This window comes from Nicotiana sylvestris, chromosome 5, assembly GCF_000393655.2.
Source record: "Nicotiana sylvestris chromosome 5, ASM39365v2, whole genome shotgun sequence".
NCBI lineage: Eukaryota > Viridiplantae > Streptophyta > Magnoliopsida > Solanales > Solanaceae > Nicotiana > Nicotiana sylvestris.
Genome location: NC_091061.1, coordinates 147,560,601 through 147,573,699, shown reverse-complemented (window position 1 = coordinate 147,573,699; position 13,099 = coordinate 147,560,601). Strand labels below are relative to the sequence as shown.

At 42.3% G+C, this 13,099-nt stretch overlaps 2 protein-coding genes across 2 annotated transcripts; both read right to left on the bottom strand.

Moving 5' to 3' along the window:
- Positions 1 to 4,560: 4,560 nt before the first annotated feature.
- Positions 4,561 to 5,307, bottom strand: LOC138869467 (uncharacterized). The gene is made up of 2 exons (XM_070147087.1): positions 5,040 to 5,307; positions 4,561 to 4,892 (listed from the first exon to the last, which is right to left on the bottom strand). The coding sequence occupies exons 1-2, from the start codon at positions 5,305 to 5,307 to the stop codon at positions 4,561 to 4,563; spliced, it is 600 nt and encodes a 199-aa protein (XP_070003188.1).
- A 1,298-nt stretch (positions 5,308 to 6,605) lies between these two features.
- Positions 6,606 to 8,402, bottom strand: LOC138869466 (uncharacterized). Its single transcript, XM_070147086.1, has one exon. The coding sequence runs from the start codon at positions 8,400 to 8,402 to the stop codon at positions 6,606 to 6,608; it is 1,797 nt and encodes a 598-aa protein (XP_070003187.1).
- Positions 8,403 to 13,099: the final 4,697 nt, after the last annotated feature.

The window sequence follows — 13,099 nt, the reverse complement described above, 5'->3', positions numbered from 1 at the left end:
TCTTTGATAGGACTCCTACTGTTCCAAGGATTCTACACATTTTGGGACTTTAGTGTCATGCCCCGAACCTGGGGAGGTGTGGTTGGCACCCGATGTCGTACTGGCCCGAGCGAACCACTCTGTAACTCATGATCGTTTGACCAAAACTAGAAAATACATAAGTTGAATTAGCTGGACTCATTTCTTTTGTAACTATTATGGGCCAACATGGCTACAACTCGTAATGCATAACTGTAAGTGGGCAACACTGTATCACTAAATCATATTTCTTAAAACATGAATACATATGAGCTCGTCAAGCCTCTGACATACTGTACCAAATGAACCTCTGTCTACAAAGCTTCTAAGATTATTTGACATAAAATGGGAGAGGGTACCGGCCTACCCATAAGTCTATAGAAAAACTTTGACACGATGACTTATAGAGTCGGCTGCACTCCGAATGAGGTGGAGTCTTACCGATCCTTCATTGAATGCCAATCTCGTCTACTATGAGGGCTCGTCAAACTGATTATCTATATCTGTAATTCTAGATAGCTCTGTAAATCATGAAATATTTATAATGTCATGCATATAAATGTCATGTAATGCATAGGTCTGTACGTACATAACATCATCAAGCCTATGAGGGCATCCCATCATATTATCTCGGCCACTGTGGGCAAATTATCAACGTATACCAGCTGATCAGGTGGTGGTGCATATATAACGTCATAACCTTTTTCCATATCCCATATACATATATTTATATATATACGCGTATAGAACGCTATCTGGTGCCACTGTGGGCAAAATCATCAATGTATACCAGCTGATCAGGTGGTGGTGCGAATATAACGCCATAACCTTTTCCCATATCCCATATATATATATATATATATATATATATATATATATATATATATATATATATATATATATATGCGTATATAATACCGTCTGAGTCATGGGTAAACACGTATGTAAATGAATGCAATGCATGAGAAGTACGTCAATTGGACATAGAATTTAGGTATCATTTAGAATAAAATTAACATTGTCCATTACAAAATAAGAAAATATAATTTCTTTAAAATCATGAATAAATAATCCTTTATAAAGTTATCTTCCCAAGCATTTAAAAAACTCACCGTACAAATTTTATAGTAAGTCAACGGACTCAAAAGAAGTCCTAAACAAGGTGTTACATTCACCAAGGGATGACTAATGCAAATATACAATATTTGTATAATCTCAAGAAATAAAAATATTTTTTTAAAATTTTTTGGCAACTAAATTTCTCGAAATGTCATAAGACCACTATACCTTTAAATAATATCATGAAGTAAACTTTATCAACTTACGTATTTTTTTGAGACCCACGAACAAATGATAAAATAATGGGACACATGAAAATTCAAGAATATAGGCACCTCTAATATTTCTATGAATAGAGTCATTTATGGAAGTTGTGCACTTGCTCGTTTCGTCTGTATCGTATGGATCATGCCAAAAGAAAGAAGGGATAGTCTTAACATACCGTACTATATCTCTAGTTGCGGTTATACGTAGTTAGAAGAGATCGGTATTGTCACAACCCAATTTCATCTCAGGTCGTGATGGCGCCCAACACCGTTGTCAGGCAAGCCAACGTGGAAATTTTAGTGAATCCTTATTTTACTTTCCAAAGCAGTTACAACATTTTTCTTAATTTGCAATTAAAACAGGTGATAATAAGCAATATCCAATAATAGTTATACAACCCAAAAGAATTGTCTACTAATGTGTGTGTCAAGACCTTCTGTCACAAGCTATGGGCAACTAGTAGAATATATAAAATAATAAATCTATCCTACTGTCTGAAACAGAATAGACAGTCAAAAGTAAGAAAGACTACATCAAGCTGCTGATCGGCACAGGAAGGGAAGCAGCTCACCGTGGAAGTCTCAGACTATGATCGATGCGCACCGGTCTGATAGCCAGATGTACCTGCCTCAGAGCCTGTATAATTAAGCACAGAAGCATAGCATGAGTAGATAAACATTATGTACCTAGTAAGTATCCCCTCTAATCTAGAAGAAGTAGATACGAGAGGTCGACTTGATACCTACTAGGGTCAAATAATATAATATGATGTTATGCCAGGCTGATGGTCACAAGTATATAACAGTTGAAATAAGGATTTCTAATACATGTAATTTTAAATTTATAGTTAATCCTTTACTATTCAAACCATGTATCAGGCAAGTCATCAATAATAATTCACATAAATATCATGCGCACATTATGCCAAGGTCGATGGTCCGATCCAACATAAAAGAAACTGTGTACTGCTAGAAGGTCGAATGACACGAACCTTATTTGCATCTATTTCTACCGAGGTGATTGGCTCGATCCGCAAATATCAATTATCAACAGAAAATACAAGAAGGCGCATTTATATTCAAATAAACTCATACAAGTGCTCAACACAACATATGTTCACTTGTTCATTTCCAATCTCTAGCATATACTAAATGATCACAATAGCAAGAAGACATATAACATTTGCAAATATAGCATGATACGGGTCCTAAACTACCCAGATAATTACCATGATAGTAGCTACGCACGGACTCTCGTCACCTAGTACGTACGTAGCCCCCGCATTTAGTGGAAAATTATACAATTATCACTCCTATGGGGACAATTCCATTTTACAAGGTTAGAAAGGAGACTCACCTCGCTCCAAAGTGCACTTCCAATACCAAGAATGAGCCCCAACTCTCAATTTGGAGCAGAACGATCCAAAACTAGTTAAATGGGGGTAAGAACTAGTCAATACAAGATCACAAGATCACATTCTAACTATTAAAGCAATTTCCCAACCTTAAATACAAGTTTCCTAAAATCCAACCCCTGGACCACGTGCCCGGATTCCGAAATTTTTCGAAGAAAGTTGTTCTTTGTGACCTAAAGATCAATAATATATGATTTCTACTTCGCTTCATAACCAATTTCGTGGGAAAATCTAAGTTTTATCAAAACCCTAGGTTTTGCTCTAACCCCATGGTTTTACCTTAATCTTAGTATTTAATCTACCTAAGACACAAGTATTAAACTAGGAATAGGTGGGATAAACTTACCTCAAGATGCTAGGTGAAAGTCTTCTCTCAAAAGCTCTAAAATCGGCAAATGGAGAAGTGAAAAATGGCAAAAATAACTTAGAACCCGTATTAAATGAAGCTCACTGCTTCAGCGATTTTCGCATCTGTGGTCCTGGGCCACACCTGCGGCCACCGCATCTGCGGAAGGGAGCCCACTTATGCGGAATTTCACCTGGGCCGCTAGGTAGCATCTGCGAGCTGCCAGCCGCTTTTGCGGCTTCGCTTCTGCGGAGGAATGGCCGCTTCTGCGGTTCTAGGCCTAGACTGGCTTGGCCGCATCTGCGAGAGATGGACCACTTCTGCGGTCTCGCACCTACGGCTGGCCAACTGCAGGTGCAGTTATGACAACAACTAAAGCTTCAGCACTTCTCCAATTTTTCCAACTTCACTCGAGGCTCGTCCGATTGGCACTCGGGGCTCCCAAGCCCCGCCCGAACATACCTGCAAGTCTGAAATCATGAAACGGACCTGTTTGAACCTTTAGAACGCCCGAAACAATGCTAAATCTAAGAATCATTCCCTAAAACCAATTGAATCAAACTTATGAACTTCAAGTTCTTAATTCTCCTCTAACGAGCCGAAACACACTTAAACTACTCAGATTGACACTAAATTTTGCGGACAAGTCTTAAATGTTATATTGGACCTATACCGGGCTCCGGAACCAATATATGAGCCCGATACCCATGTGATCAATCATTATCTAGTTCTTTTAAATCCTTTGAATTTTAGTTTAACAATTTCCAATAAAAATTCATTACTCGGGCTAGGGACCTTGGAATTCGATTCCGGGCATAGCTTAGGTCCCATATTTTCCTACGGACCCTCTAGGACCGTCAAAAACACAAATCCAGGTCCGTTTGCTAAAACTATTGACCAAAGTCAAACTTAGCCTTTTAAGAAAATCTTAAGGAATCAAGTGAGCCTATTTCAACCCAAACTCTTCCAAAACTCGAACTAACCATCCCCACAAGTCGTAAATCAGATAAAGCAAACGCGAGAAGTATTATTTGGGTGAACGGGGTTCTAAAAAGCAAAACGACCGGTCGGGTCATTACATTCTCCACCTCTTAAACAAACATCCGTCCTCGAACGGACATAGAAAAGTACCTGAGGTGCCGAATAAGTGTGGATATCTGCTCCGCACGTCCTCCTCGGACTCCCAGGTCGCCTCCTCGACTGGTTGGCCACTCCACTGGACTTTCGTCGCTGAAATCCTCTTGGATCTTAACTGGCGATCCTGTCTATCAACAATGACAACTAGCTTCTCCTCATAAACCAAACTCTCATCCAGCTGAATAGTACTGAAATCCAACACATGGGACAAGTCGGCATGATACCTCAAGAGCATGGACACGTGGAAAATCGGATGAACTCCCGATAAGTTGGGGGTAGAGCAAGCTCGTAGGCAACCTCCCTAACTCGCCTCAACACCTCAAATGGGCCAATGAATCTTGGGCTCAACTTGCCCTTCTTCCCGAACCTCATAATACACTTCATTGGTCAAACTTTCAAAAGGACCTTCTCGCCAACCATGAATGAAATAACTCTTCTGATCCGCATAACTCTTCTGTCTGGATTGAGCTATGCGAAGCCTTTCCTGAATCAACTTCACCTTATCTAAGGCGTCTTTCACCAAGTCTGTGCCGTATAACTTAGCCTCGCCAGGCTCAAACCACCCGATAGGGGAACGACATCGCCGCCCATATAAAGCCTCAAATAGAGCCATCTCAATGCTGGACTGGTAGCTGTTGTCGTAAGCAAACTCTGCCAACAAGAACATATCCCACTATCCTCCAAAGTCAATCACACATTCTCTAAGCATGTCCTCCAAGATCTGAATTGTCCGCTCCGACTGCCCGTCGGTCTGTGGATGAAATGATGTGTTAAACTCCACGCGGGTCCCTAAATAACCCTGAACAGCTCTCCAGAAATGAGAAGTGAACTGAGGGCCTCTATCTGATATGATGGAAACAGGCACACCGTGCAACCGGACTATCACCCGAATGTAAATCTGAGCCAGTCTCTCCGAAGTGTAAGTAGTTACAACCGGTATAAAGTGTGCCGATTTGGTCAACCTATCCACGATGACCCACACTGCATTAAACTTCCGCAAGACCTGGGGCAACCCAACTACAAAATCCATAGTAATGCGCTCCCACTTCCACTCTGGTATAGACATCTGTTTAAGTAGGCCACTCGGCCTCTAGTGCTCGTACTTGACCTGTTGGCAATTCAAACATCTAGCCACATACTCCACTATGTCTTTCTTCATCCTCCACCACCAATAATGCTGCCTCAAGTCACGGTACATCTTCATATCACCCGGATGAATGGAATACCGTGAACTGTGAGCCTCCTCCAGGATTATCTCTCTCAAGACCATCAACATTAAGAACACATAGGCGACCCTGTAGTTGTAGAACACCATCCTCACCAATAGAGACCTCCTTGGCACTACCCTGCAGCACTGTCTCTCTAAGAACCGCCAAGTAGGGATCATCGAACTGTCGGGCCTTGATATGCCCCAATAACGAAGACTGAGCAACAACACACGCAAGGACACAGCTAGGCTCCGAAATATCCAGCCTCACAAGTCTATTAGCCAAGGACTGAATGTCCAAAACTAGTGGCCTCCCCCCTACTGGAATGAATGCCAAGCTACCCATACTCTCTGCCTTCCTACTTAAGGAATCTGCGACCACATTTTCCTTGCTCGGATGGTAAAGAATGGTGATGTCATAATCTTTTAGTAGCTCAAAGGCACCTACGCTACCTCAAATTTAGATCCCTCTGCTTGAACAAATTCTGCAAGCTATGATGATCAGTATAGACCTCACATGACACCCCATACAGATAATGTCTCCATATCTTGAGAGCATGAACAATCGCGGCCAACTCTAATTTGTGCATAGGATAATTCTTCTCATGAATCTTCAGCTGGAGTGAAGCATAGGCAATAACTCACCCCTCCTGCATCAATACACACCCCAATCCAATGCATGAAGCATCACAATATACCGTATACATACCTGAACCAGAAGGTAACACAAGAACGAGTGCTGTAGTCAAGGTTGTCTTGAGCTTCTGAAAGCTCGCCTCACAATCATCGGACCAATGGAAAGGATCACCCTTCTGGGTCAATCTAGTCAGAGGTGATGCAATAGATGAAAAGCCCTGCACGAATCACCTGTAATAGCCTGCTAACCCTAGGAAGCTCCTAATCTTGGTCACTGAAGTAGGACGTGGCCAACTCTGAACTGCCTCAATCTTCTTGGGGTCTACCTTAATACCCTCTCTTGACACAACATGCCCCAAGAATGCCACTGACTCTAGCTAGAACTCACACTTGGAGAACTTAGCATATAGCTTCTGCTCTCGCAAGGTCTGAAGCACTACCCTAAAATGTTGCTCGTGCTCCCCCAGGCTACGGGAGTATATAAACATGTCGTCAATGAAGACGATGAGAAAGGAATAAATCTAAGGCCTGAACACTCTGTTCATCAAGTTCATAAATGTTTCTAGGGAATTAGTCAAGCCAAAGGACATCACCAGAAACTCATAATGGCCATATCTCGTTTGAAATGATCTCTTCGGAACATCCGAGTCTCGAATCTTCAACTGATGGTACCCTGACCTCAAGTCAATCTTAGAGAACACCCTAGCACCCTGCAACTGGTCGAACAAATCATTAATGTGCGGCAACAGGTACTTATTCTTGATGGTAGCCTTGTTCAACTGGCGGTAGTCAATGCACATACGCATAGTCCCATCTTTCTTCTTCATAAATAACACTGGTGCTCCCCAAGGTAAAACACTAGGCCTAACAAACCCCTTTGCTAACAACTCCTTAAGCTGCTCCTTCAACTCCTTCAAATCTTTCGGAGCCATGCGGTACAGTGGGATAGATATAGGCTGGGTGCCTGAAGCCAAATCAATACAGAAATCAATATCACGATCCGGTGTCATGCCAGGAAGATCAAAAGGAAATATATCGACGAACTCCCAAACTACTAGAACTGAATTAATCATCGGAGACTCTGCGGTGGTGTCCCAAACATAAGCCAAATACGCCAAACACCCTTTCTCGACCATTTGCTGAGCCTTCAAGAAAGAAATAACCCGGCTAGATGTATCAACTGTGGCACCCTTCCACTCCAACCCTGGTAACCTTGGTATCGCTAAAGTAATAGTCTTGGCATGGCAATCTAGGACGGTGTGATATGGAGATAACGAAGCCATGCCCAGGATGATCTCAAAATCGATCATATCGAGCAACAAGAGATCCGCTCTAGTCTCAAAACCATAGAATGTGACCACACAGGACCGATAGATCCGATCTATATCCACAGAATCGCCCACAGGAGTGGACACATGAACAGGAGTGCCCAAGGACTCTGGAGCAATAACTAGAAAATGAGCAAATAGAGATGAAACATACGAATAGGTAGACCCTAGATCAAATAATACCGAAACATGTCTACTGAAGACGAAAATAATACATGTGATGACGACATCTGAGGCCAATGCATCTGGCCTAACCGGAAAGGCATACAATCTGGCTAGAGCGCCGATTGGCTGGCCTCCACCTGACTGAGCAGTAGCCGGCTGACCTTTCCCTGCCCAGATTCCACCTCTAGGATGGCCCCTACAAGTCTGCCCTCCACCTCTAGGTAGCGAGGTAGCCGGTGCTGAAATTATAGGCTGCTGACCCTGTTGTACTGCCTTGCCCCGAAGCCTTGGGTAGTATCTTGTCCTATGACCAAGGTCTCCGCATTCAAAATAACCTGGCAGTGCAGTGACCTGCTGCCTTGATGGCTGACCCTGATGGCCTGTAGACCCATTGGATGAAGCCTGAATAGCCGGTGGACGATATGAACTCTCTGGCATAGCGCTGAAATAAGAATCAAAAGAACCCTGAGGACTTGAATACCCACCGAAGGAACCCTGAATAGCTGGTGGGCGGTAAGAACTCTCTGGTATGGTGCTGAAATAGGGATGCATCGGAGCACCCCGAGCAGGTGGTGGTGCTGAATATGGGGGCCTGCTGGGCTGTCCCCTCCCAAACTGGCCCCTTCCCCTGGCCAGGGCACCTCTGAACTCTCCGGAGTATCTAGCCCTCTTATCCTGATGCATCTCCTCTGTACCCCTCAGACGGTAGCCCTCAATCCTCCGAGAAATCTCCACTACTAACTGATAAGAAGTCCATATCTCTACCTCGCAGGCCATGTTGGCCCTGATGCCAGAATGCAACCCTACAACAAACCTCTGCACCATCTCTGCGTTAGTAGGAAGTATCATCAATGCATGGCAGGATAACTAAGAAAACCTCGCCTCATAATCGGTCACGGACATCTGATCCTGCTCAAGCTGCTCAACTGATACCGCAGCTCTTCCCTCTCAGAGGGTAGAATATACCTATCCAGAAATAACTGCGTGAACTGACCCCAAATGATAGGAGGAGAACCTGCAGGTCTGCCAAGAACATAAGACTGCCACCATCTGCGGGCCCTGCCCTCTAGCTGAAAAGTAGTGAAGTCAATCCCATGCGACTCCAATATCCTCATGTTGTGCAGTCTATCCCTGCACCTATCAATGAAGTCCTGAGCATCCTCATGACGCTCACCCCCGAAGATAGGAGGGTGAATTCTAGTCCATCTATCTAACGTCTTCTGTGGGTCACCATCTGTAGCTGGTCGGGGCTCGGGTATCACTATAGCAACTGGCTGAGCCCCATCCACGGGTAGTGCACCCGGAGTCTGACACACTACAACTGCATGACCATGAGCTTGAGCAGTAGGGGTCTGTGCTCCCCCACCTACCTATGATGTAGCTGGATCTACTGGAAATAAACCAGCCTGAGTCATGGTATCTATGAATCCTAGCATACGACCCATGACCTCCTGGAATCCCGGTGCTGTCATAAAGTCTATCGGGGTGGGCTCAGCTGCGGGCACCTCGCCCTGCTCCTCAATAATAGGATCTCCCACAGGATCTGCTGGCGGTGCTACTGGAACAGCTCTAGGACGCCCTCGTCCCCTACCTCGAGTCGGTGCCCTCCCCCAGCCTCTGCCTCGGCCTCTAGCAACGGGAGGAAGGGGGAAGCCCCTCCCGGGTCGGGAATATCTTCCATGAGTTTCCTCACCATCTGTGAAAAAATAGAAGAGAGAAATTTAGTATACCATCCACTACACGATAGGAAATGAATAAAGAGTAGTTTCCTAACACCCTATACCCTCTCGAAGATAAATACAGGCATCTCCTTACCGATCTGCAAGACTCTATTAAATTTGCCCATGACTTGTGAGACCTATGTGAACCTAACACTCTGATACCATGTTGTCACAACCCAATTTCACCTCAGCTCGTGATGGCTCCCAACACCATTATCAGGCAAGCCAACGCGGAAATATTAGTGAATCCTTATTTTACCTACCAAAGCAGTTACAAGATTTTTCTTAATTTGCAATTAAAATAGGTGATAATAAGCAATATCCAATAATAGTTATACAACCCAAAAGAACTGTCTACTAATGTGTGTGCCAAGACCTGGTGTCACAAGCTATGGGCAACTAGTAGAACATACAAAATAATAAATCTATCATACTGTCTGAAATAGAATAGACAGTCAAAAGTAAGAAAGACTCCATCAAGCTGCTGATCGACACAAGAAGGGAAGCAGCTCACCGTGGAAGTCTCAGACTATGATCAGGGACGCGCACCGGTCTGATAGCCAGATGTACCTACCTCAGAGCCTGTACAATTAAGTACAGAAGCGTAGCATGAGTACATAAATAATATGTACCCAGTAAGTATCCCGTCTAATCTCGAAGAAGTAGAGAGACGAGAGGTTGACTTGATACCTACTAGGGTCAAATAATATAATATGATGTTATGCCAGGCATGATGGTCACAATTATATAACAGTTGAAATAAGGATTTCTAAGTCATGTCATTTTAAATTTATAGTTAATCCTTTACTATTCAAACCATGTATCAGGCAAGTCATCAATAATAATTCACATAAATATCATGTGCACATTATGCCGGATCCAATATAAAAGAAATTGTACACTACCAGAGGGTTGAATGGCGCGAACCATAGATACATCTATTTCTACTGAGGCGATCGGCCAGATCCGCAAATATAAATTATCAATAGAAAATACAAGAAGGCGCATTTATATTCAAATAAACTCATACAAGTGCTCAACACAGCATATCTTCACTTATGTTCATTTCCAATTCTCTAGCATATCCTAAATGATCACATTTGCAAATATAGCATGATACGGGTCCTAAACTACCCGGATAATTAACATGATAGTAGCTACACACGGACTCTCTTCACCTAGTACGTACGTAGCCCCAGCATTTAGTGGCAAATTATACTATTATCACTCCTATGGGGACAATTCCCTCTTACAAGGTTAGAAAGGAGACTCACTTCGCTCCAAAGTGCACTTCCAATACCAAGAACGAGCCAGAACGATCCAAAACTATTTGAATAGGGTAAGAACTAGTCAATACAAGCTCACAAGATCACATTCTAACTATTAAAGCAATTTCCCAACCTTAAACACAAGTTTTCTAAAATCCGACCTCGGGCCCACGTGCCCGGATTCCGAAATTTTTTAAAACAAGTTGTTCTTTGTAACCTAAGGATCAATAATATATGATTTCTACTTCGCTTCATAACCAATTTCGTGGGAAAATCTAAGTTTTATCAAAACCCTAGGTTTTGCTCTAACCCTATGGTTTTACCTTAATCGTAGTGTTTAATCTACCTAAGACACAAATATTAAACTAGGAATAGGTAGGATAAACTTACCTCAAGATACTAGGTGGAAGTCTTCTCTAAAAAACTCTAAAATCACCCAATGGAGGAGTAAAAAATGGCAAAAATAACATAGACCCCGTATTAAATAAAGCTCACTGCTTCAGCGATTTCCGCATCTGCGGTCCTGGGCCGTATCTGCGGAAGGGAGCCCGCTTCTGTGGAATTTCACCTGGGCCGCTAGGCCGCATCTGCGAGTTGCCAGCCGCTTTTGCAGCTTCGCTTCTTCGGTTCTGGGCCTGGCCTGGCTTGGCTGTATCTGCGAGAGATGGATCGCTTGTACGGTCTCGCACCTGCAGCTGGCCAACCACAGGTGCGGTTATGACAACAACTCAAGCTTCAACACTTCTCCAATTTTTCTAACTTCACTCGAGCCTCGTCTGATTGACGCTCGGGGCTCTCGAGCCTCGCCCGAACATACCGGCAAGTTTGAAATCATGAAATGGACCTGCTCGAACCTTCGGAATGCTCGAAACAATGCTAAATCTAAGAATCATCCCCTAAAACCAATTGAATAAAATTATGAACTTCATGTTCTTAATTCTCCTCCAACGAGCCGAAACGCACTTAAACTACTCGGATTGACACCAAATTTTGTGGGCAAGTCTTAAATGTTGTATTGGACCTGTACCGGACTACAGAACTAACATACGAGCCTGATACCCATGTAATAAATCATTATTTAGTTTCTTTAAATCCTTATAATTTCAGTTTAACAATTTTCAATAAAATTCATTACTCGGGCTAGGGACCTCGGAATTCGATTTCGGGCATACGCTCAGGTCTCATATTTTCCTACGGACCCTCCGAGACCATCAAAACACAAATTCGGGTTAGTTTGCTAAAAATATTGACCAAAGTCAAACTTAGCCTTTTAAGAAAATCTTAAGGAATCAAGTGAGCCTATTTCACCCCAAACTCTTCTAAAACCCGAACTAACCATCCCTACAGGTCGTAAATCAGATAAATCAAGTGCGAAAAGTTTTATTTGGGGGAACATGATTCTAAAAAGCAAAATGACCGGTCGGGCCGTTATAGGTATATCACGATATCTTGATGTTTCCTTGCATAGATAATATATGATGCAGTCACCTTACTCACTTAAACATAGAATATTCTGAAGGTCCTCGTAGATCAGATTTTTAAAAGCTACCAACCTACCAAGAATCAGTAAGTGTCAAACTTTTTCACATGTTAAATTATCCTCCTTAGCATCTTCCTTCAAATAAGCATGCCCCTTGGAAAAAGGGCTACTTTTCACTGCTTTTTAGCCGTATTTCCTCCATCTAAAACCATCATCCAAATGATCAACTTCACTCTTGGTCATGAATGTAAATCTTAGATGTCTTTGCCTTTTTTGGACATTCTTCTTTTTAGGTTTTAATTGTTTCTTATACTTGTCTTGTTCTTGCTTTTCATCTTGTTTCTTTAGTGTGGTGCTATGCTGATCATCATCAGCAACTTCAAGTGATGATGAAGAGATCGACAGCGAATTGGGCGTCGCCGGATTGTTATTCACCACCTTACATCATTCTTGAAATGTTGAAGTGGTAGATATTGAAGTAGCTAATGATTGGGGTGGCATCAATAAGGGTGTTTGCAATGGAGTTTGGAGCAAATAAAAAATGGAAGGAGTAGTTGTATTATAGTAATCAAGAAGATCATGATCACCTAATATTGTATCTAAAGAATCATTTGCAGTTTTACACAACATATTGAAGATGTTTGGTAAAGAAAAGCTAGTTTGAATCTGTTGTGAAAACATCAGATTTCCAATGAAGTCTCTGCATTTAGCTTGTTTTCCTTCTCCATAATATTGGACTAAATTCTTGTTTAAATGTTGGTTTTCTAATTTTCAGCTGTGTAGTCTTATTTTTCAAGTGTGAAGAGAACTTTTTTGTTTTTTTTTGTTACTTTTTAAAGAGGTTGTGTCTTGTAAATAAGCCACCTAGCCTAATAAAGTAAAAGTCACTACTACCTAAGGCATATGCTTCCACGTGGGGTGGGGATAAAAAATGTTAATATTTATCCACATATTATGTAATTAGGTAGTATCTCGTTACCCAGTAATTAACCAATTACCCGCATAATTATGAATTATCTCAAATTACTTAAAGTTTTACTCATTTTTAATACA

Bases quoted from the DNA above. Each gene is read 5' to 3' on its own strand.
- LOC138869466 (XM_070147086.1), bottom strand. From the start codon at position 8,402: ATGGTGCAGAGGTTTGTTGTAGGGTTGCATTCTGGCATCAGGGCCAAC.
- LOC138869467 (XM_070147087.1), bottom strand. From the start codon at position 5,307: ATGTCTATACCAGAGTGGAAGTGGGAGCGCATTACTATGGATTTTGTA. The intron at 4,893-5,039 runs GTTATTTAGGGA...TCTTGTTGGCAG, and splicing joins TTTCTGGAGAGCTGTTCAGG to AGTTTGCTTACGACAACAGC.